Source organism: Pleurodeles waltl, chromosome 9, assembly GCF_031143425.1.
Source record: "Pleurodeles waltl isolate 20211129_DDA chromosome 9, aPleWal1.hap1.20221129, whole genome shotgun sequence".
NCBI lineage: Eukaryota > Metazoa > Chordata > Amphibia > Caudata > Salamandridae > Pleurodeles > Pleurodeles waltl.
The window spans coordinates 159087847-159113531 of record NC_090448.1 but is presented as its reverse complement, the minus strand read 5'-3'; the positions used below and the strand labels follow the sequence as shown (position 1 = coordinate 159113531).

Genomic DNA, 25685 nt, shown 5'->3' with positions numbered 1-25685 from the left:
CTAGGTGGTACAGGTAATTGTCGCTTCACTTTAGTATAGCAAGTCTGAATGCATTTGACTACCCATCTGACTATAGTTGTTTTACATATAGGATCTCCTTTGTGTGGTAAGGAGAAAGCCACAAAAAGCTCTTTTGTTTTCTGAAAATGTTTTGTTCTATCTATATAGTACATAAGAGCTCTTTTAACATCTAGAGTATGTATAGCTCTTTCTGCTATGGAATCTAGATGTGGGAAGAAAACTGGTAATTATATTGTTTGATTAATATAAAATTGCGAAATTACTTTTGGATTTGTTCTTACCACAATTGTTTCTTTATGAACTTTAAAGAAAGGTTCTTCCAAAGTTAAAGCCTGGAGCTCACTGAAACATCTAAGGGAGGTGATAGCAATTAAAAAGGTTACTTTCAATGAAAGGAATTGTAGGGGGAAGGAGTGAAGTGGCTCAAACAGTGGAATCATGAGTCTTGTGAGTACAATGTTAAGATTTCAAGATGGTGCTGGGGGAATTCTTGGTGGAATTATTATTTTTAGTTCATCCATAAATGCTTTGATAACTGGAATTTTAAACAAAGGAATATGTTGTCTAGTTTGAAAATTTGCAGCCATAGTAGCTAAATGTAAACTAGTAGATGTGAAAGCTAAATTGGCTTTTTGTAAGTGTAATAAATATAGTAAAATGTCTTGTACTGTTGGCTTGAGAGGGTCAATGTTTTTTGTTTGGGAATAAAAAACAAAACGTTTCCATTTTGCTGCATAGCATTATCTAGTTGTAGGTTTGCTTGCTTGTTTAGGGATAGCCATACATTCCTGTGGTAACTGTAAATATCAAAATTCTATGACTTCAGGAGCCTTAACGCTAGGTTGAGTGATTTGGGATTTGGATGTTGTATTTGTCTCTGTTTTTGTGTCAGGGGATCTGGTCTGTTGGGACGTTTTTGATGAGGAACAACTGAGAGTTTCACAAGTACTGTATACCATGGTTGATGTGCCCATTTAGGGGCCAAGAAGATCATGTTGAGGGAAGATGGTTTCATCTTCCGGACTAGAAATGATAAGAGTGGGAGAGGGGGAAAAGCATAAGCAAATATCCCTGACCAACTCATCCATAGAGCAATCATCTTTGACTAAGGGTGGGGACCTGGAGGCAAAGTTTTGGCATTTTTTGTTTTACTATGTTGCGAACAGATCTATTTGAGGTGTTCCCCACTTTTTGAAGTACTGTTGAAGGACTTGTGGGTGGAGTTCCAACTAAAGTGTTTGCTACTGCATCCTACTTAGTAAGTCTGCTAAGTGGTTGTCTGTCTCTGGGAGATATTGTGCCACTATATGAATGTGGTGATGAAGCTCCCACTTCCATATGGTTTGTGTGAAATGGGACAGTTGATGAGAATGTGTGCCCCCTGTTTTTGAAGATAGTACATGGTTGTCAAGTTGTCTGTGCGTATCAATACTGGCTTGTGTTGCAAATGTGAAACAAATGCTTTTATTGCCAAGAATATTGCTTGCAGTACCAGGTAATAGATATGAAGAGGCCGATGAGTATCGTCCATATCCCCTAAATTGTGAGGATGAGGAGACGAGCTCCCCAATCTGTTTGGTGCATTGGTTGTGAGAGTGATCGGAGGCATAGGGTCTACAGTGGGCTGCCCTTTCATAAGATTTGTGATATTTCACCAATGTAGAGAGATGAGTCTGGCGGTCCAACAACACTAGATCTTCCATCTGACCCTGTGCCTCAGACCATTGACGAGAAATACATTGTTGAAGAGGACGCATATGAAGTCTGGCATGAGGCACTATGGCAATGCAAGTGTCATTATTCCTAACAGTTTCATAACAGTTCTTACTGTGTATGCTGGGTTCTGTTTTAATGTAGCAATTACTGTCTGAAAAGTGTGGCCCCGGTTTGGGTTGGGAAATGCTATTCCTAATTGTGTATTGAGAATAGCTCCCACATAGGGTTATATTTGGAGAGATTGCAGATGAGATTTGATGTAGTTTATGGTGAACCCCAAAGAGTGTAGGAGACTAATTGTAGTTTTAGTGTGTTTTTGGCACTGTGTGAATGAATTGGCTTTGATGAGCCAATCGTCCAAATAGGGGAACACATGAATTTGTTTTCTTCTGAGATGTGCTGCAACCACTGCAAGGCATTTTGTGAATATTCTGGGAGTGGCTGTGACTCCGAATGGTAATACTTTGAATTGGTAATGCTTTCCTGCCACTATAAATCTTATGTATTTGGGGTGTGCGGGTTGAATGGGAAAGTGAAAGCATCCTTTAGATGTAATGCTGTCATGAAGTCGTCTAGTTGTAATAGAGGAATAACATCCTGAAGAGTGACCATATGAAAATGTTCTGATAGGATGTAGTGGTTTAAGGGTCTGAGATCTAATATTTGTCTGAGAGACCTGCCTTTTTTGGGAATTAGAAAATACAGGGAGTAAACTCCTGTTCCTTGGTACTGTAATGGTACTGGTTTTATAGCCCCATTTAGAAGAAAGGAATGTACTTCCTCTTAGAGAAGGGTGAGATCATCTTCTGAGAGTCTGAGTACGAGGGTGTATATTTGGTGGAGAGGAAATGAGCTCCGGACAATAACCATTTTGGATAATATGGAGTACCCATTGATCGTTGACCTGTGGTAATTTGAGTCCATTGAGGGTAAAAGTTGTAACCTTCCACCTACAGGAGTGGTGCGTGTTAGTATTGTTTTTTTTAAGTCATTGTTTAGTGACATATGAGGAACCTCTAGATGTATATGGTTTTCCTCTTCTCTTATAATTGTTTCCTGTATATGATCCTCTAAAGTAACCCTCTATTGAGATGTGGGTTTAGTTTGATTTGTGGAATTTTCTTGAAATTATGATCTAAATCCTCTGGTAAACCCTGCACAACAAAAATTACCCGTCTGTGTACTGGCTTGTAAAGCTCCCATAGCTTTGGCAGTATGATTATCTTTATTTAATTTTTCAAGTGTGGTATCCACTTGTGAACCAAATAAATGTTCTTTATCAAAAGTCATGTTTAAAACTGCCTGTTGTACCTCCTGTTTAAACCCTGAGCATCTGAGCCAGGCATGGCGCCTTATGATGACACTTGTGTTAATACTGCATGCTGCTTTATCAGCAGCATCAAGTGCACATCTAATGGTGTTGTTGGAAATTGTTTGCCCCTCATTTACAATTTCTACCTCTCTTTTAAGATGTTCTTCTGGTAGGTATTGTAAAATTTACTCCATAGCATCCCAGTAAGCTCGGTCATATCTGGATAGTAAAGCTTGTGCATTTGCAATTCGCCAGTGATTGGCTGTTTGGGATGCCATTCTTTTTCCTACGGCATCACATTTTTTACTCTTTATGAGGAGGAGGTGTGTCTCCTGTTGACTGGCTATTAGCCCTTTTGCGTGCAATAGGGGCAACAATAGAGTCTGGAGGGATTTGTATTCTTAAATATAAAGGATCAGTGGGTGCAGCCTTGTACTTTTTATCAACTCTGGGAGTGATAACACTTACTCTAACAGGCTCTTTAAATATTTCTTCTGCATGTCTTCCTCTATTGGAACAGTGTACATATGTACATCGTGAAATCCTGCTGCTCTAGCTATAACCTGTTGGTATGATGTGGAATCCTCAGGTGGTGAGGGTCTAGCTGAGTAAAGATCCGGATCATTTGGTGTAATAGGATTCGGATCATACTCATTCCATGGGTCCTGTTCATCTGAAGTATCCCCTATATCCTGAGACCCATCAGGTGGTTAACTGGGTGGTGTGAAACCTGAAGAAGGGGGAGATGTTGGTGGAGGAGTATGTTGTGGAGAAGTAGGTAAAGATGGCGAAGTTTTAGTACAAAAAAGAATTTTCGTTGGTAGTGTTATTTGGAGGTGTAGAGGAATCAAGACTCTCTTGGAAAGTTAATTTCCTTTTTAAAGGTGGCGGAGGTGATGTTATAATCCAGTATGAATCAAAAATTGCACACACGATTCCAAAAAAAGAGAGAGTTCCTTTTAGACCGATAAGTTCTGCATACCAAGGAAAAGATTGTTCTTTTGAAGCACGAGCCCTCACTCACCTACCGGTGACATGCTTCATCATAGGGCTGTGCTCCTCGTCAGGCTGGCGCTGCAATGCCTGACGGGCCCCACGTGGGGGCTCTTTGCCGGAGATCTTTAGGAAGAAAATGCACAACCGGTCAAAAGAATTCGAGGATTGGTATAATAATGGTTAAAAATGCCTAGAGGTAGGGTATGATCATAGATTTAATTCAATGTTAGTACCTCTGGCAAGATTAAAAACAATAAATAGAGATATAGTAAAATAATGTCTACACTCCCCATAAAAAAAGAATTTCCTATTACAGCTACTAACTCTCACATTGGGGAGTAGTAAACATGAAACAAGTACACACAGGACCCCCTGTGTTACTCTACATCATAGGTCAACATGTTTCTCGCTAATTTATGGTCAATAAATGATCTTACGCGATTCGTCAGGACCTTAAAGACGTACCTAATCCTTTAAATACTTGGACATCCCATATTAGGGAGAACAAAGCCCACAAAAAATTAAATGTAGGGCCTCATCGGGGAGAGCATCTAATTGAAGCAATCCACTTTGATTTGTCAGCGGAGCCAACCTATCCGGGTGACCTACTTTCATCGAAGTTCCCCTAATATGGGATGTCCAAGTATTTAAAGGATTAGGTACGTCTTTAAGGTCCTGACGAATCGCGTAAGATCATTTATTGACCATAAATTAGCAAAATCAAACTGTTACAAACTACAGTTCTTGAGTTTAAACAGTAGCCGGCAACATTGACCGCCTTGTTGATATAAGAGAAGAAGTGGAAGACAATCCCATGAACAGACAAGCTTATGCTGTGCAAATGCACTGTCTTTTCTAAATCATGTTTTATGAATGACATCACGGCAAACGGAAAAATCCACTACACATGATGACTTCTAATGCAATCTATGACAAGTGCAAAAGTAGGGAGCTAATCACTTCAATGAAGAGGACTGGTGTATCAACAAGTTATAATGACCTAGTATGGAGCAGGAACTTGTTAGCAGCTCATGCTGTAAAATAATTTGACTCCAACAGCACGCCACTTACAGTCACTTTACCATGAAAGCATTTACAGCTTCTGCCATTGGCAATTTTGATTTTGAAGACAACTCTTCTTTATTTGGAACATCCAACACACACAATACTGCCATGGTGCTTTTTTCAAAACCGTACCAATGAAGTAGCTGCTGGAAAACAAGCTGTCAGCTGCAGGCATAAACAAATGAAGCTGCAAATGTATAATACAACTGCCTTACCATACATGATTGATTTGATTAATTGAACATGTGCCAAATCAACTCAAGCCATCAACACTTCTCCAGTCTACCAGAAAGTTTTAAAGTGACTGGCGACATGGCTCTGTAACTGATGCTGCGACCTGCAAAGCTGATTTAACTGAATGTATCATATTGCTTATTCAGTGCGGACTGAAAGATGAAGAAAAGCCAGTTCCTCTGTGGAATAGAATTCATGCTCTGATCTCCCAGAATATCACCCCACTGAAGAAAGTTGGGTTTTTAACCAGCGTTAAAAATGGGGTCTCGAGTTGGCAGAGTATACACCCTTGTCCAAGTGCAGACCACTACCCTAGTCAGGGTGAGTCACAACACAACCAAATTATCCTTTGCTCCTCTGGTAGCTTGGGACTGAGCAGTTAGGCTTAACTTAGAAGGCAAAATGTAAAGTATTTGTGCAATAAATCATACAGTAAACATTGAAAACACCACAAAAATACACCACACAGTTTTGGAAAAATAAACAATATTTATCTGAATAAAATAAAGTCAAAACAACAATGATCCAATACGCACAAGTTGAAATATCACTTTTAAAAGGTTTAAAAGAGTCTAAATTCTTAGAAATCAATAGTGGTTCTTTGTAACATACACTAACTGGGATGCATAAAAAATAATGATGCACAGGGACCGCAGAGGAGGATATGTGTGGAAAAATAAAGTGTTGCTTCGGATTTTCCAGCGCAGCACAGACAATGTGTTATTTTTTTCCACGCTGCAAGGGATTGTGTCTTTCTTTAGGCACGCAGTCTTGGTTCCTCATCGCGAAGCAGGGATAATTTGACGCCAAGGGATGATGCGTTGAAAACATCTGACGCGCTGGTAGAAGGCCAGGCGTTGCGTCGATCCTGTAGGCGATGAGTCGTATTTTCCATCTCAAAGGAGACACTGCATAGAATTTCCAGTCAGTGCCACATCATTCCAGTCTACAGTGCGGCGATTTTTCAGCTGCGATGCATGCTTTGCATCGATTTCTGCAGGTGTTGCGTCGAATTTCAATGTACAAGGATTTTCCTGAAAAGGTGAAGTCTTTGTTGGTGCTGAGACTTCAAAAAAACATGACGCAAGCTCAAGCCAAGCCCTTGGAGAGCACTTCAGGAAGAAGGCAGAGTCCTTCAAGCAGAGTCATAGGCCAGCAAGGCAGCAGGACAACAAGCAGGGCAGCAGGGGATGAGTGAAGGGGTAGGTCCAGAAGTGTCTGATTTGGTGGGGTCAGAGACCCAGTTTACATACGCAAAAATGCCTTTGAAGTGGGGGAAACTTCAAAGAGTGGTTCTGAAGTGCACAAGTTCCCCTTTCAGCCCAGTCCTGTCTGCCAGGATCCCTGTGGGGGTTATCAGTCCTTTGTGTGAGGGCAGGCCACTGGCCTTTGAAATATAAGTGTGCGCCCCTCCACCTTTCCTGCCCAGGAAGACCCATTCACTATGCAGATGAATGCAGATGTGACTGAGTGTCCTGTATTTATGGTTGTCTGGGTAGAATGCACAAGGGGAGCTGTCAACCTGCACAGATCAGACGTGAATTGGAGACAGACTGTAAAGCCCTTATGGCAGTAAGTGTAGAGAAAGTCCTACTTTTTAAAAGTGGCATTTCTAAAATAGTAATATTAAATCCAACTTCACCATCAAGCAGGATTTTTCTATTACCATTCTGGCAATACTAAACATGACCGGGCCACTCCTTCCAGATCAGAATCCACCACTTTAAAGTATATGAGGGCAGTTCTAATGCTAGTCTATGAGAGAGGTAGGCCTCTCAGTAGTGGAAATCGAATTTATGAGTTTTTCACTACCAGGACATGCAAAACACATAAGTACATGTCATACCTTTAACCTAAATAGCACCCTCCCTATGGGTTACCTAGGGCCTACCTTAGGGGTGACATATGTAGAAAAAGGGGAGTGTAAGGGTTGGCAAGTACTTTTAAATGCTAAGTTGAAGTGGCAGTGAAACTGCACACACAGGCCTTGCAACGGCAGGTGTGAGACATGGGTAAAGGACTACTTATGTGGGTGGCATAATCCGTGCTGCAGGCCCACTAGTAGCATTTAATTTACAGGCCCTGGGCACATGTAGTGCACTTTTCTAGGGATTTACAGGTAAATTAAATATGCCAATTGGGTAGGAACCAATGTTAACATGTTTAGGGGAGAGAGCATATGCACTTTAGCACTAGACAGAAGTGGTAAAGTGCGCAGTCCTAAAACCAGTAAAAACAGGGTCATAAAAAGGAGGGAGGCAGGCAAAAAGCTGGGGTTGACCACCCTAAGGCTGTCAGGTCTAACAATGAGTAAAACCATCTCCAGTCACAAACTATGCAACAGTATACACAGCTCTTAAAAAAAAAAAAAAAAAAAAAAAAAAAAAAGAAGTCGTCAAAAATTTGCATGATCAGCTTGAAGACCAGTCTATCCTCCACTATTCTGAGATGAAGGTGGTTTCCGTATTGTAGCTGACATTTTTATGAGCAATATAGTAGAATATGATGATCTTTATCCAATGTTGGGTGTTTCCACATGATAAAAGTTGGGTTGCAGTGTGCAGGAAATTATCTCAGTGGATGTGGCATAGACGATGCACTTATTGAGGCTGAAGTCTTTGAAAGCAAAACTGTCCAGACAGTACTGAGCCGAACTCATTATGCTTGTTTGTTACAAGGTATGCTCATCATATCTGAGGCTACAGAGACATTGCGTTGGAATGCTTTCTGGAACAAGAACGACAAATTAGGGTTTGCATATTTTATCTCAGAAGTGAACAAGGCACGGGGGTGCACTTCATTCAAAGACAGAACGCAAAGCTAGGCAATGTTCAATACACTCATTCCAAGGTAAGAAAACCGATTGTAGAGTTTGTCAAAGAATGTGAAGAAAAATAAGAACTTTGCAAGTACAATGGAAATGTTTTACACTTGATAGCTCTAGTGAAAAACTTGGTACATGCTGATCGGGAACGTAATTGAAAGCGGCATGTGAAGACTGTGGAGTCACTGATTACTGTGCTTCACGAATTCATTCGCACAAAGTACCTGAGATATGGGTTCTGGTATTTGAAATGAGTGAAGAAGTTAGAGGTGGAAAAACCGTAGCTCTACAAAAAATTAATCTAAAGACATTTTCTGGTGTTAGACAGAGAGGTAAGGTTCAATGCTGTGACTCCAGATATGAAACTGGAACAGACAATCCAGAGATCACAGAAAAGCTTCAAGTGAATTGTTGGTCAGACACGTAAAAGGGAATATGTTGCTCAACGGCAGCTAGTTCACCATGAAGTACTTTCTATTTGCAATGTTTTCAGAGAGATGGTAAATTCATAATAAATGGACCATTGTGTAACTATTCCTCACAACGAACTTGTGGGAAAGCGAGGGGAACATTTTAATTAACATTTTGACAGCCTTCTTCATTTCTTGCAAGGGCACCCCTTTGAAATGAGTCTAAGCGATGTCCTGGAACATGGATCGAAACTATACGCAAAACTGAAGCAGGAGAGATTGTATTGAAAGAGAAAAAGCTAACATAATCACTCAACCTAAACTTCCACACTTTAATTTTCATAGTAGCAGTTTCGTCCAACCAGCCACTACAAAACAGGTTACAAAAAAATAACTTTCTCAAGCACATAGAGAGGTGGACGGAGCAAAAGAAAGGGGTGAATTTATCAAGGGCATTCCTGTCACATGAGCTTCTTCCAACACACACATTTTTTGATGGAGATGCTGCAACCAAACCAGTGAAGCACAAACTTATACAAGAGCTCGAAAAAACCTTTCTTCTGAAGAATTTCAATTCAAAAAGGTGTCCTCATTGAAAATTGCTGTTGTTGAATGGTCAAGATTTCATCCATGCAAAACTTCAAAGAGGTTGTTCTACAGATTTCAAAGTGAGTGTACACCTTTGAAGAACTGCATGTTGGCCTGGCAGTTCGGGCTGGACTGTTCCCATAGGGAACAGGGTCAAGACTGATTTGCATATGGCTGGGTCCAAAGTGGAATGGCATGGTGAGCAAAACAACTGATGGATTAAACCCAGATCTGTGACTGGGGTGGGGGTGACTGGTGGTGAATGTTTGCTTTGGTCTACATTCTGTCCATCAACTGTTCATTTTTGCATTTGTTGCCCCAAGTGGGAAGGGTATGCCCAGACTTGGGTCCCGTGCTCACTATGCCACCAGATTCAAGCTAGCCTGGCTGAAGAGGGGTGATACCCCGAAACCGGTCCCAGGATGCTTGTTTCTGGTCCAGGGAAGATCTGGCCTGGCAGTTAAGGCTTGTTACTATGGAGAACAGGGTCAAGACTGATTTGCATATGGCTGGGTCCAAACTCGGGTGGCATGGTGAGCAAAATAATTGATGGATTTAACCCAGATCTGTGACTGGGGGTTAATGTTTGATTGGTTCCACATTCCGTCCATCGTTTGTGTTTGTTTAATTACAAGGCAGACTGAAGTTTACATCGATCTTCCACTTTATTTCTGGGATTCATCAACAGCTGAGAAAATATACCAGACGAAAATGTGAAATGCAGTGGCACTATCATAGAAGGTTTATTTTGTCTTCCAAGGTGACAGACTGAGTGCAAAGAACACCTTACTAGGCAGTGATGATGGACACTACTGTATACCCTTTTCGATTCTATTTTAATTTGAGTTAAATATTATACACAATTTTTTCTGAAGGCTTATGATAGTAGGCAATCAAATATTAATTGTAATAAAAATAAAATACCTCTACTTCAGATAGTTTTCTAACCACTTCAATCTTTTCCTGAAGGACCCGCCTCAAGGACTCTTTGGCTGTTGTTTCGTAGTTGTGTTTGTCTTCTTGCAAAGCCACAAGCTCCTTTCGTATACCGTCTTCCGTCTGAGTCTAACATATTAAAAAACAATGCATGAGCTTATAAACATTATGGAATGTTTTATTTTGTTAGGTGACTCGTGTTTTTTTAATTAAGTAATGAATTACTCCTAAGAAAACAAAAACTTCAGGTTCAAAATGAAATTAAAAATCAACTGTAAAAATACACCGCCTCTAAGCAATTTGAGCATGTTTACAACAAATAAACATTTCTTGCTAAATTAGGTTGGATTTGGAACAAGCCTGGTCATTTGAAAACAAACTCTACAATGCCTTCATGTTTGTCCACAACCAATCTTGCCTGTTCTATTTTAATGGTATGCATATGTGAATGGCTAAGAGCAGGGAGATTCACGTTTGAAAACAAACTGCACTCAAGATAAAGAACAACAGACTATGAACAAAGATTGGTGGAATTATCTTGAAATGGCACAGTTACAGGTTCAAACCAAATTTGTTACAGTAAAAGTGAGGTCATGCCAAGCATCTTCAACAGAGGTCTTCGACTGTCATTGGATCTAAAGGACGAACAACAGATGCAGTGTCCATTGACCTTAGCAACGCTTCACGTAGAAGCCTCAAACGCCAGCTTTATACCCTTAGTGCAGCCCTACAGCTTAAAGGCGGAGAAGGACATATCAAAGGAAATGAAACAAAAAGTGGAAATGTTTGGTTTACTACAAAGAGGATGCTGGCCAGTAAGCCACTACAAGGAACTGTAGGATGGTCAATCCTACTATTCGTGGGACTAGTATGTGACACAGTGGGTATCCAGGAAAGAGGAACATATGATTGTTCTTAAAAAGAGTAAATTGGTGCTCAAAGAAGTGCAAATAATATTTAATAAAGCTAAGTGCAATATTATTCATTCAGGACAGAAAACCTCTCAAGATAGCACAGAATGGGGAGAGGGAACTGTAAGTGATTAGACAGTAGTTAACATTTCAGATATTATGTCCCGTTTCTTAAAGAGTCTGGTCAGCAGTGCAATGAGCATAGGGAAGGGCAGCAAAAGAAAGGAAAATGTTACTTAGACAATAAGCATCTGTTCATGGCATATAGTGCTATAGATTCACATGCTCTGCATACTCCTGCCATCTAGTGTTGGGTCCGGAGTAGTTAAAGTTGTTTTTCTTTTAAGAAGCGTTTTGACTCACAGGATCGAGTGACTCCTCTTCTCGGTGATAGTGCACACGGGCGTCGACTCCTTTGTAAGATTATTTACCCGCAGGTGGGAGAGAAAAGGAGTGCAGAAGAAGTAAAGAGAAAGATGTATAAATCTATACAAACAATGTAACTCAAACAGCCACATTCGTATGGGGAGGAGCAATGGCGCATGTGAATCTGCAGCACTACATGCCACGAACAGATGCTTACTGGGTAAGTAACATTTTCCGTTCAATGGCATGTGTGTCTGTAGACACACATCCTGTGCATAGACTGTAAAGCAGTCCATCCATAAAAGCCGTGGCTAGACTGTGGGAGCTGCAGTTGACTAGAAAAGTGTTTGTAGCACAGCTTGACTTACAATGGCTTGCTGACGTGCTTATACATCCCCAAAGTAATGTTTTGTGAATGTGTGTGGTGCAGACCATGTAAGCTGCCTAACAAATGCCAGCTATAGGGATGCTTCCAAAGAAAGTCATAGTGGCACCTTTTTTCCTAGTAGAATGTGTTCTAGGAGTAACAGGTAACTGTCTTTGCTCTAGCATAGCATGTCGGTATACACTTAACTACCCATTTTGCTATGCTGTTTTTGTACATTGGACTACCCTTGTGAGGGAGTGAAAAGGCTACAAAGACCTGTTTACTATTCCTAAACTCTTTGGTTCTGTCAATGTAAAACATAGGTGCTCTTAACATCTAGAGTGTGGATACCTCTTTCTGCAACAGAGTCGGGCTGCGGAAAGAAGACTGGTAGCTCCACAGATTAGTTTATATGGAACTGTGAAACCACATTAGGTCTTTATGAATTTGGAAGAAAGTGTCTTCCAAGGTTAGGGCCTGGAGCTAACTGAGCCTGAGTGGTGTGATGGCAACTAAGAAAGCCACCTTCCAATAAAGCTATTGAAAAAGACATGAATGAAGTGGCTCAAAAGGAGGGCCTACTAACCTGATAAGCACAATATTGAGGTTTCAGGATGGTGCACGAGGCACCCTGGGTGGAATGACCGTTTTAAGGCCTTCATTGAACGCTTTAATGACTGGGATTCTGAACCAAGAATTATGTTGTCTGTTCTGTAAATATTTCGCTGTAGCTGCGAGATGTAGGTGAACGGAATTGTAAGCTAAATTTGTTTTTTGTAAATGGAGCAAATATCAAACGAAACAGTGGCATTAATGGGGTCAATACGTATGGTGTTGTCAGTAACAAACAGAATGTTGTCATTTTGCAACACAACATGCTCCAGTTGTGGGTCTATGAGCTTCTCTGAGACTGTCCATACATTCCACAGACAAACACAAGTAACCAAATTCTATGACTTCAGGAGCATTATCGCAAGGTTGAGTGACCCGGGGTCTGGATATCTGATCTGTCCGTGATTTTGAGTGAGAAGGTCGGCCTGTTGGGAAGCTTTTTGAGGGGGAACTTCTGCTAGGTCCAGAAGTGTGGTGAACCATGGCTGACATGCCTAAGAAGGATCCGATCATGGTGAGAGACTTTTGCATGATCCTATGAACCAGAAATGTAATGAGAGGTACAGGTGGAAAAACGTAAACAAATATCCCTGACAATTCATCTATAGAGCGTTGCCCTTAAACAGAGAGTTTGGTTACTTGGAGCTAAGCTTAGGAATTTTGCATTTTCTGCTGTGGCGAATTATCTATCTGTGGAGTTCTCCACTTTGCAAAGTATGTTTGAGGGAGTTGTGGGTGGAGTTCTCATTTGTGGACTTGTTGCGACATTCTGCTGCGCAGGTCCGCAAAGTCGCTGCCCGACCCTGGGAGATACTCTGCCACCAGATGAATGTGGTGGTGGAGAGCCCACTTCCATATTGTCTGAGAGAGTTGTGACAATTGGGACGATCATTCCCCCATTTCTGTGCATAATACATGGCTGTCATCTTGTCCGTGCAGACTAGGGCAACCTTGTGAGATAGGTGATTAAGAAATGCTTTCAGGGCTAGAAATACTGCCTGCAGCTCGAGGTAACTGAGATGTAGGGATTTGGTGAGTGAGATCCTTGCAGCCCTGTACTGTGAGGTCTTGAAGGTGAGCCCCCCATCAGTGATGAATCTGTGGTCAGACTGACCTGAGGCACAGGATCCAAAAATGGCTGCCCTTACAACAGACTGGTGCTGTTACACCATTGCAGAGAGTGGTGAGTACGACAGTCTAACAACACTAGATCTTCCAGGTGACCCTGTGACGGAGAACACAGACGAGACGGACACTGCTGTACGTGACACATGTAGAATCTGGCATGGAGAGCGATAGCAATGCAGGACGCCATCATCCCTAACAGGCGCATAATAGTTCTGATTGTGTATTTGCGATTCTCCTGAAGCTAGGGGAGAACAAACTGAAAAATCTGAACGCGGGCAGGGATGGGGTTTGCTAGCCCCAGCTCTGAATTGAAAAAAACTCCTAGATAGGGCTGTGTCTGAAAGGGCTGGGGGTGCGATTTGGATAAGTTGAGTGAGAAGCCTAGAGAGTGAAGGAGATCCACTGTCAGCTGAGTCTGATATTGGCACTGTGGTAAGGTACTGGCGTTGATGAGCCAGTCATCTGGGTAAGTGACTACATTACAACTAATCTTAAGCATAAAGCAAATACTTTACTTTCAGATATTTTGGGGTATTTTTCTATGGGTTAACTGTCTCCGAAGTCTGAAACCAACTTTGTTCAACTGATCAGTTAAAATATAACTGTCAGGTCAATTAAATACTTGTTAATCTCAGGAACTGTGGAATGCTTTCTTAACGGAAGATTTTTCTTTATCTCCCCAAAAATTGCAAACAAGAGATTTCCACATCGCTGGTCATCAGAGTGAAAAAAGCGTGCCCCCTTTGAGGCCTTCACCTGACGGAAAGAATTTGTTCCAGTTTATTATGTGACTATGTCAATATTCTGAGTGGAATACAAGGTCTGACCAAATCTTTCACATATCCTAGACCTGTACTATGAACACTGTGCCTAAGTCCTAAAATCGTGAAATTGTGTCACACTCACAAAGGAAGCTATAACAGCTGTGCTCATGTTTTCCTAATGTCTATTTATGTGAGACCAGATATGCTAGAAAGACCAACAAACCATGGCACTTCTATAGCAATTTCTCTGCATGTGCTTCACAAACAATCCAGTATTTTCACTTTAGCCAAACCAATATTTGGGACAATCAAACACTGTGTTGATATGAACAGTCCTCACCAGTGGCCACAGTACCCTGACCCAATAAACTTAGATGCTTAGAACTTTGATAAAATTTGACCTATCAGAAAGAAGGGGTAGAAATTCAGCATTCCAAACATTTAGCTATAATTTGCTACTCGTTCTGCTTAATTTATATTTAATATCCCAGCAGCCCCTGATGTGCCCCCTTGCAACTGTGGAGCAGCAGCAGCTTGTTTCCTAACAAGTAAGAATCAGAGCAGACTCTGTAGTTCTATCTTGAGTGAAGGAGTTGAGGTAGAACTGCAAGGGCATACTAGGATGCCTTGCACTGCTGAGCAAGCATAGCCCATTGGGGGAGGTGGAATGGCATTCAGCATGCTGTTTTCAGACAGGTCCATTACATGATGATTAAAATGTGTTCTCTCTGTAGGCACTGTCATTTGTCTACTTTCATACACAAGACGAGTCTTACTTAAAGTCCAGTCTTGGGAGCTGTTCAAGGGTGCACAGCAGAACAACATACAACACTGTACTGGGCTATGACAGGATTCAAGTAGGCAACCTCTTACTGAGCCCCTATTGGGGCCTACATGAGATTTGTTGCCAGAAACTGGACACCCTCACTCCAAGCCCTGAGTAGTGATGGCATTTGCAGTGAAGGCACTGGGGTAAAATTAAGAAGGAAGACATTTCAAAATGGTATCACTAAGTAATGTAAGCATTCTTCTTAGTGAAGATCATGATTTAAATAGCTTAGAACATAAAGGAAATCAAATTACTCAAATCTGCACTTTCTATTCTGTGGCAGCTGCTGTTCACTTTGTGTGATTTACACCACTCTAAAATAGCTGCTCAAGAGCAGCTCTTTACTTTAGTCCAGCCCATACTTTATGTGCTTTTGCTCATTCTCCTGTTCCCTCTAGAAGCAGCACAAATTCCCAGAGAGCAAGCTGCACAAGGGAGAGATTACAAAGGAGCCCCTCCACGGCTCAGGCAAAAAAGCTTGATGGTGTTTAGTGTGGCGGGAGTTGCTGATGAAATAGTCCTTACCTGATGCTATTCCTATCCACAAGTTATTTTTCAATAAATGTCTTCAATTATAGGGATAACATCTCTAACTCCAAACAAAGAAACACCTTCCTTTATTAACCAGATGTATTGGTTGTCATGAATGATTTCATAAGTGACATCATAAGCAGTGCAATCCAAATCTACATCACCCTATGATCTTACTTATCATTATACTCTTTCTTTTCTCTTGAGCCACCTTTTAGACTCCATGAGGAGTATAGCATGGTGTGTTTTCAATTCACCAGTGTTACAATGTGCCATCCAATATATTCTTAATGGATTTTTCTTCTCTGCTTTCTCTTTTTTTCCAATTTTATCTCTCCCTCTTTCTAGTATGTGTCCTGATGATGATCCTACATTTTAATGGAATCGAAATGCCATTGACTTTCTGATTAAACAAACTCTTGCAGCTATTCTTGTATAGAGGTGTACTCTAAGCAACTTTAAGTGTCACACTTATATGCTGCATAATAATATTTGGGTGTCACTTTTTTGAGCACCGAGCATGTTTTCCTTACTGTCAACTTCTAAAAACAAATCTTCAAACCAATTTTCAGTTTATTTATATGTTATTATTACTTTTAATGCTTATTTTGAATTGTAGATAATTGTCCTTCGAATAAGAAATTCCCCAGGTCACTACTGTTTCCAGATTTACTCTGGTTACTTAATAATAAACAAAAAAAAAACAAAAAAAAAGGAATTCACAATCTTTTGCCAGAAGTATGAATGCAATGGTTTCGGGTTTCCAGGCCTATTTTTGTCAACTCCGGGGACTTTCTGAACTAAATTTGCATACAAGCAAATGTATTTTTTAACGTAGTGGACATAATTGCTTTACACAAATGCTTCATGAGTCACATTTTAATGATGAGAAATGGGAAATAAAGTTGTCCTTAAAACTGCATGCTGAATTAGCAAAACCTTTGTCACTCTTTCAAGTTTCACTTTTTAAAATGTTTATATAGAAATAAAATCACTAATCTTGATTACATTTTTCTAAAAACATTTATAAATAATCAAATCCGATTTTATGACTATTATCGGAAGTGATACATTCTTAAGTTCTGCAAACAAACGTGCATTTATAAATGGGAACAATTGTCAGTAATACAAGCCAAGCTTACAGCCCACAATAACAAGGACTGTGTTCAAATACAGGATTTCTTGCTCATGCAACATATTTGATACACAAGTGAACGGACTTTAGAGGCAAATTGCAGTGCGTGAATTTTTGGACATTTATTGATACAAATTTTTGGCTATATCTGTTTACATGTGAACAATACCAGAAACACTATGTTGGAAAATTGAAATGCATAAATTAAGTAAGACAACGTGTTTGCAAATTAAGCTGCACTCCCAATATTAAGTTATTCATTTATTGTTAACTGCAAACGTTTGGTTTAATCTATCCCTCTAGAGAACCCTTTTGTTGGTAGCCACAAAAAATAAAGGCTTTGAAAAAATAATATGATCAACACCCTATGCCTCTAGTTGATGCCTTACAGGCATAAAATCTTCTTTCCCACAACCATACAAGGCAACTGTAACTTGTAATGAAAGAATTTGTGTTGGTAGTTGAGCCTATTTCCCAGGGGACAAAATAAACAAAACAACGTGGTGCTCTTGAAGCTAAACCCTTGGATATCCAAGGCGCTGAACTACAGAATTCCCGCTCAATGGAGACAGTCAATTCAATGAAGAAGACAGACTACCTGGTTAGAATGGGACTTCAGTCTTTTTAAAGAACCGTTCCCAGGACCTGGTTCTTGAAATCACGGAAATATACTTATAGAAAAGAGAAAAAACACAAAGAACCTTTTAACCTCATCTGTACCTTAGTCACAATTGCTGCAAAATTTATTTGTACACTAATACATTGTAGTTTTCAGGTATAATGGGTAGCTATGGGCCAAATGTATCATTCTTTCCAATATTCATTACCAAATTTCATTTTTTTTGCGAATTGCAATTAAGTAATCGCTATTGGAATGTATGAAACTCCAGGAGTTTCATATAGCGAGTCGCAAGGGCTCGCAGACGGAACCACCACATTAATATTAATGAGGTAGGTCGCAATTTGCGACCAATAGCAAATGGCTACAATCACAGGGACGGTGGCCTACTAGGCTCAGCAGAACACCATGTCTGTGATTGCTTTTAAATAAAGCAATCTTTTTTTTTCCTTTCTTTCTTTTTTTTTTTTTTTTTTAAATGCAGCCCGTTTTCCTTAAAACTTTCTAAAAAAGTACACCAAGTACTCAACTAGACAAAGAAGGAGAATGGACATGATTTAAAACAGGGTGCCATCATTCATGTTGGTGCACACACCGTATTAAAGTGCAAGTGTGAATGCATGAGGAGACAAGGAAGAGTGTTTGAACAATAGAGTTCACTGAACAAAACAATAATTCTAATCCAGCTTCTTCATAGGAATCTGTGCAAAGTGTAAAAAGAAGAGTACATTCAAATGCCTGACAAATTGGCTTAATTAAAAGCCACTTAAAGACAGGGAGTCGTCATCTTGGAACAATGAACACCGAATAGAAGCACTGCTGTAAGAGTTATGTTGGCAGCTACTTAACTGAAAGGAGCAAAAAACAATCAGAGAAGAGATTGTTCCACAAAAACAGAATGTGAAAAGTCAAGAGGTCAGTCAAAACACTTTTCAAAAACAATTTTGCCATTCATTAGATGTACTAGCAAGACAGGCATACACAGTCATGAGAACAAACAAAGTAAAAATCTTAAGATATATAAACAAGATTGAAAAATCATGGATAAACAAGAAACAATCAGGAGAATTAGGCACACACAGTGTTAGAACATTAAGTCTTAAACAAGAGTTTAAAGAAGAACATATATGAAGTTGACACATTTAATGTGTATACTGTCTGTGTCAGCATAAAAATGATACAAAGGCCTGTAAGACATAGCAATGGTCATGAAAGAACATAGTAAATCCAACTGGGAGTCAGCTAAGGTAATTCCATTCATTCAAGTAATTAAGGCCCATGGTTGTTTCACAATCCATTTCGATTTGCATCTTTTAAAAGAGCTCCCGTATATCACTTCCTCTAGGAAGAAGTCTGACATCATCTATCAGTTATCATGTGAGATGATTCAGAGTGGGACCTCTTATAAAATGGGCAACAAGCGGTGCATTTTGGACATGTTGCCTGCTGCGACTCCTGTTGAATAATGCAGTATCTAACTTTTTTAATAGTTACACAGGATTACATGGGAGCTTAATCAAAGACTACATTAGCAGAGTTGCAGCTTGTTTATTCTGGCAATGTGTGTAAAGATGTTATGTTTAAAGATGTTGGTATCCATATTGAGATTACACGCAAAGCAGTTGCAATACTTGAAATGACTGACTTCAGGAGGTAAACTTAGTGAGGAGGCAGAGGTAGCACGTGTGGGTTTCTAGGACACGGCCTTTAACAAGTGGTCATGTGTATTTCTTCATCTTTGAAACAAGAAGAGAAGCAATCCTTAATTAATCCACTGGTTTTAAAAATATTCCAATATTTCTTCACAATACTGGTAACTATGATTGCGGAAGGGCAAAATGTCCTGTCCTACGGTTAAGTAAGGTGTCTTTAGAACAATACCAAGTCTGTTTAAGAGCACAAGAATCCAAATGTTTAAGATAGCCCCTTTCTCCTAATTTAGTAGACAAGGTTTGTGCCTCCCTAAAATAGTCAGACCTCAAACTGCAGTTCTGGCGAATTGCCATGACTGACCACACAGGAGACTGCTTCTGAGCTCCTAGGGGTGGTAACTCTGGTTGGCTAAAAGAGTATTGCGTTCAGTAGGTTTTCTACATATATCTATGCCCAATTTGCCTTCATATAGTATGATAGAACTAAAAAAAAAAAAAAAGCAAGCAAAGTGTTGCAGTAATTGTGGGTAAATTGGAAATGCATGTGACAGCTGTTTAGCCAGTTTATAAAGTTTGTGAGTTCAGTTACACTACCTCTCCAAGTCATTAGAACATCTCCCATGTAATATTGCCACTAACGTATGTGACAGTGAAAAGACTTTAAAAAAAATCATGCAAAAAAATTAATCGACTTCCCATTAAATTAACATCTGGTGCTTCTCTGAAAATAGATCAAAGCTACTAATCAATCAAACATCTCTAATTATATTGTCCTATATAAACATATATTTTTTTTAAACTGCAAGTAGGTTCAAATAAGGCGATCATACACATTAATTTCATTTAACCAAGTACCAAGAAATAACAGTCAAAAAGTGCAACAGTGGCTGTGTTACGTCACCAACCAGTGGATAATAGTACAAGGCATCATCAATAGAATAAAATTACTGTACACATGGGGATGGCAATTTAAATGCAGAGGTACGACAAGGTTGGCCGAAGTGTTGACCACGCCTCTCCAGATCAAATTATATTTAACAAGCTGTGAGGTCCCATCTTGGAACATGGTGACCTCAGCTACGTGTGTGGAAAAACTGTTGAGGCAACACTGTGCAATACCCATGTATTGGCTACTCTTTGATTTGCCTAACTAGAAAGACGGGGCATTCTGCAGGAATAGTGTAACCTACATATAGTAAGCGATTTGCAGTCTCCTGGTCCTTTTTTAAATTGAATAGTGGAATTTAATTTTTCTCATTAATTATTGCCCCTTTTTTTTGCCTTCAATCAGCCCAAGCAAACATTCAATCAAGCACATTCATCGTTCCCAACAGAGACAAGTGGGAAGGACTTTATACTGGGGCAGACTGCATCCTTCCTGCTGATAAGCACCTCACTAATATTTCATTTTTGCATAAGCAGACCACATGGGTCACTGTAAATATCTAACATGTCTATTAATTCCATCCTCCACATAATTTATCCTTGACCAACACCTGTGCACCACTTACAGCACACCATCTGACTTGAATACAATGATTAGATACTTCTGCGGCCAACTGTGACCTCGGTAGACACGCACAGTTGTGGCCTCAATCGGCCCATGTTTTTGCAAAGTAATTGACATTACATCATTCCTGGTGGTGAGTGCTCTGTCACGCACACCGTTTTTAGTCCAAACCTTGTGACAAACAGTAGTCTCTCAACCAATGCCAGATTCCAATTACTTTTATCTATGAGAACCTTCAGTTGGGAATTGGCGCATGGCTACATAACAAATGTAAGGGGCAGATTGCACAATATAATGGTATAGTTGTGTTTTAATTGGATGTTTCACTGATAACTTGCATTTGTTATTTATTGGTGGATGATTTAAGATCATAAATGCATGCAAAACAATAAAATTCCTATTTAAGTTAGGAAAAAACTTGCTCAGCCACGGAATCAATTCTGTACAGGTTCTTATGGAACATTAGCAGGTACATAAAACGTACATTATTTTTTTATGTTCATTTTTAAATTGATACGCAACCTTGTTTCTTTCTTGGGGAAGCCTGTCTGATGCATGCAAAAATGTGTCAATCTTCTCTTAAAGAGGAGTTTCAACAAGAATTACCGAAAGGGTATTGACTAATTCACACAAACACTGTCTGCAGCAAGTGAAGCACAGACATTCTTTGTTTTTTACCAATTGAAATACCCCTCGCTGTGTGACGGGAGGTATAAGCTTGTGTTGATTCCCAGGGGTTGTGTATCTGAATCATGTACTTTGTAATATATATTTGCTCTCTGGCTACATGCAAAATAAAGCAATGAACCTTAGTTTTCTTCTAAATCATGTTCATCTTGTTACTTTTCAACATATATAGCTGACCTATAATAAGATCAATGTTTCTTCACGGTTTCCATTTCAAAGCCTGCATATTAACAATTATGTTACAAACTACGGAGGTCGCAGTTCCCCAACAGTGACTAATGTTGCTATTGTTTACTAAATTCCATTTAGTCCAAATTTCACCCTACAGAGAACCCATTTGGTAGTAATATGTTCATGGAAATCAGGGTTCTTTCAGGTTATTCGGATCCTCCCTAATAACCTTATCTACCCAACACCCTAGGAAGCACCTCAATACACACTGCCACTACAACCCACACTAATGTGTTATTCTCTGTAATGTTCTTTCTGGTGGATGCTTTAATTGCAGTTCTCCTGCGAGACGATAGGTGGGTGGAGTCATGCAGCTCCACATCAACTTTGTTCCACTCCAGAAGTGACAAACAGACCTGCATTTGAGCACCACCCTTCAGTTTCTTACGAAGGCTTGTCAGCACCACCAGCGGCGGGCCCATCAGCAAATTGCCCGGACTAAAGCAGATTCCTAAATTGGGATCTTTGAGATTGAGAAGAAGACAATTTCACATAACAGGGGATGGGAGGTCAATGAGGAATCTGCAGGCAAATAAAGTAGTTACTATAAAAAGCATTACCAAAGGTAAGTAACTTCTTCTGAAGGACACTTCCTAACTGCATATTCCTTATCTTGTGAACAGATACCGAAACAGTACCTCACCTCCTAAGGTGGTTTTCCTGTTAAATGACTAAGATCATGAAGTCCTGCAGGACTGAGTGAGCAAAAGAACAAGTTACTTACCTTCGGTAGCACTTTTTCTGGTGGATACAGTCTCTACCTGCAGATTCCTTACCTTTTGATTCCTCACCTTTTGAACACTCCCATGCGCCAGCATTCCACAGAAAGGTTTCTTCACAGCTCTCCCACGTCGACAAGGGCTTCTTAACCTTCATGACTCCACATGGGACCTCACCGGAACCATAAGAAGGCTTTGTCAGCCTGACATCAGCTTCCATCCCTTTTCTAAAAATGCCTTTGAGGCGTACGAGTGGAACGAACTCAGAATTTTAATCACAGTTCACAAAACATACATAACCTACAAAAACTCAAATTATATATGCACAAAACTCTTTTTGGTATATGCAGACAAGCAACAGGGAGGTGGGTGGGTCAGTGAGGAATCCGCAGGTAGACACTGTAAAAAATTGGTTCTTTTGAAAGATGAATCTACCTGCGGATTCCTCACCTTTTGTACAGAGTACTGAAGCAGTCCCACACGCTAAGGTGGGTGCATGTCTGCCTATTCCAGAAACTCTTACAAGACAAAACTAGCAAAGTGACCATCCCTCTTCACTTCAGAGTCTAAACAATAGTGCTTCGAAATAATGTGATCAGAAGCCCAAGTTACTCCATTACAGAAGTAAACTACAGGGACACCTCTAGCTAAAGCAGAAATAGAAAATGTAGCTGTAGTGGAATGAGCACAAATACCTTCTGTAGGTTCTTTGTGAACAATGGCATAGCAGATGTTAATGCAAAGGATGATCCATCGTCACAAAGTCCTTTTATGTACTGATTTTCCTTTCACCTTGCTCACATATCCTACAAACAGCTGATCATCCAGCAGAAATCACATGTTCTGTCCACATAAAAGCTAACATCCCTTTTGGGACTCAAACGATGGAGCCTTTCCAGGTGGATGTGGAGGAGGATAGAAAGCTGGAAGGGTGATGGATTTTACCAAATGGAAGCAAGTAACCACCTTTGGCAGGAAAGTAGCACTAGTCCACAAAACCTACTTATCAGGGTAAAAGGTCACAATGGGAGGCTTAAAGCCATTAACTAGTCTAGCAGACATTATAGCAATCAGAAAAATTGCCTTAAAAGTAAGTAACTTCAAAGGACAACTATGCAAAGGTTCAAATGGAGAAGACATAAGATGAGTAAACACTAAATTAAGATCCCACTAAGGAATAATCAACGGGTGGGAGGATACCTGTTAGTAAGTCTCTTAATAAACCTCAACACTATGGGGGACTTAAAGAGAGAGAGATGATCGGGTAAACATAGAAATGCCGAAAGAGCAGAGAAATAGCCCTTAAGTGTTGCCAATGCAAAGCCTTGCTCCGCTATGTCAAGTGCAAAACGCATATAATCAGATAAATGGGCCTTTAAAGCGTCTACAGATTTCTCAATACACAACTTTACAAACTTTGACCATCTTCCAGAATAAACTGATTTGGTGGACTGTCTTCTGGCCGATAAATTAAAATTCACATCAGGGGGAGAAAAAAAAACTCAAGGTGCCTTGTTCAATCTCCAGTCATGTAGGTGCAGGCTCTAGAGGTGGGGTGAAGAACCTGCCCCTCTGAGGGAGAAAAAGCGGTGGGCACAGGGAGGAGTGAAGGTCAGTGTACCACACCCTTTGCAGCCAAGATAGGGCTATTGATGTGGCTTTGGCCCAGTCTTGGCAAATCTTCCTCCGAACCCAAGGAATGAAGGATAAAACAGCTGGGAGCCCCAGTTCATTTGGAACGTGTCCCCCAATGCTCCCTACATCGTATACTGGAGACTACACAATGACCGGCAGTGCGTGTTTTCCTGAGTCGCAAAAAGTTCTACCTGAGGAGTCCCCCACAACCGAAAAATGTGAAGAACCACCTCCGGATGGAGACACCACTTGTGATAAGCTGAAAAATGCACGCATGTTGAGAACTCTAGCCACATGATTTGCAATCACACAGACCTGATGATCCCGAGCCCAGGACCAAAGTCATCAAGTCTCTCTAAAGAGAGGATGCAACCCTACTCTCTGTTGCTTGTTTATAATCCATCATCGCAGTAGTATTTTTCGGCAAGACCGGTACTGTCTGACCGCAAAGGGGAGAAAGGCCTTGAGAGCCAGATGTATCGCCTGCGATTCCATCAGATGGATGTGCCACAATTGCCCCTATGGAGACCAAAGACCTTTGATTGCCAGATCCCCAGATGAGCTACCATCCTAAAGTGGAGGCACCCATCATTGTGGCCACCAGAGGAGGAAGGTGAAGCGGCTTACCATGAGAGGGATTGCTGGACACACTCCACCATTACAGAACAACTGAAGTGTCTCTACAGATCTTTATAGTCGCCTGGAGATCCCCGGTGTACTGAAACCACTGCCTGCAAAGTCACTATTAGAGGGCCCTCATGTGCCAGCATGCATGGGTGACCAACAGAATGCAGAAAGCTAACAGGAGCAAAGCCTTCAGGACTGGAACAACTGCTCCATTATGAAACATGGGACTCAGCCTTTATGTCCAGAATCCTCTGAGGAGGATAGAAAACTCAACTCACCGTAGTGTCCAGTAATGTCCCTATCAACACGGTGCACCGAGAGGACTCTAGATGTGATTTGGGCGTGTTCATGGAAAAGCCCAGGTTTAACAACCGAGTTGTTAAATGCAAGTAATGCAACACCAACTCTGGAGACTTGGCTTTGATCAACCAACCGTCCAGTTAAGGAAATACAGGTAAACCCCAACCCCCAAACACCCCTCCACAGATATGCTGTAACAACTGCCATCACCTTTGTGAACACTCGATGTGCGAAGACCAAACAAAGAACCCCAAACTGGTAGTGTTGAGACCCCACTGTGAATTGGAGATACGTCCTGTGCCACAGCACAATGGGAATGTGAAAATACGCATCCTGCAAATCGATTGAAACTATCCAGTACTTTCTCAGAGCAAGAAGCATCTGTGTTAGGGTCAGCATTTTGAAATTTTCCTGTTTGAGAAACCAGTTCAAAATCCCAAGGTCTAGGATCGGACATAAACAGCGGTCCTTTTTGGGGATCAGGAAATAGCAACTCTGATCCCGTTCCTGCTCTGGAACCAACTCTACTGCACCCTTTTGAAGTACAACTATGACCTCCTGTTGGAGTAAGAGAAAATGGTCTTCGTAAAAAAAAACCTTTTTGGGAAGGAAGGGATGGGGAAGTTCCCAGAAGGGTAGGGCGTACCTGTTTTCTACAATATTCAACACCCACTGATCCGATATCATGGATCTGCGCTGCTGTAAAAACTGGGACATCCGCCCTTCCACCAGTTAAGATGGGGAAGCTAGGTCTCCTTTCTTGTGATGTTGTCAAAGGAGGAAGATGGGGGAAGGGCAGCTCCACACGGTCTACTTTTGCAACGCCACCTGTAAGCTCTATACGGAGGATTCGATGTCTGCTCTTGTTGCTATTGGTACTGTTGTCTCACTCGAAAGAAAAAGCTCTTGCCAAAACCTCAAAACGTCCTAAATTTTCTGTAATCCTTGGGCAGGGATTGA

At 40.7% G+C, this 25685-nt stretch overlaps 1 protein-coding gene across 6 annotated transcripts in view; it reads right to left on the bottom strand.

Annotated features, from left to right (window-relative positions):
- Positions 1-25685, bottom strand: part of SLMAP (sarcolemma associated protein) — a 793819-nt gene that overhangs the window by 548490 nt on the left and 219644 nt on the right. For all 6 annotated transcript variants that reach the window (XM_069206475.1, XM_069206474.1, XM_069206478.1 and 3 more), the window contains exon 8: positions 10091-10231. In XM_069206475.1, coding sequence (XP_069062576.1) covers positions 10091-10231 — 141 coding nt within the window. The remainder of the gene's footprint in view (positions 1-10090; positions 10232-25685) is intronic.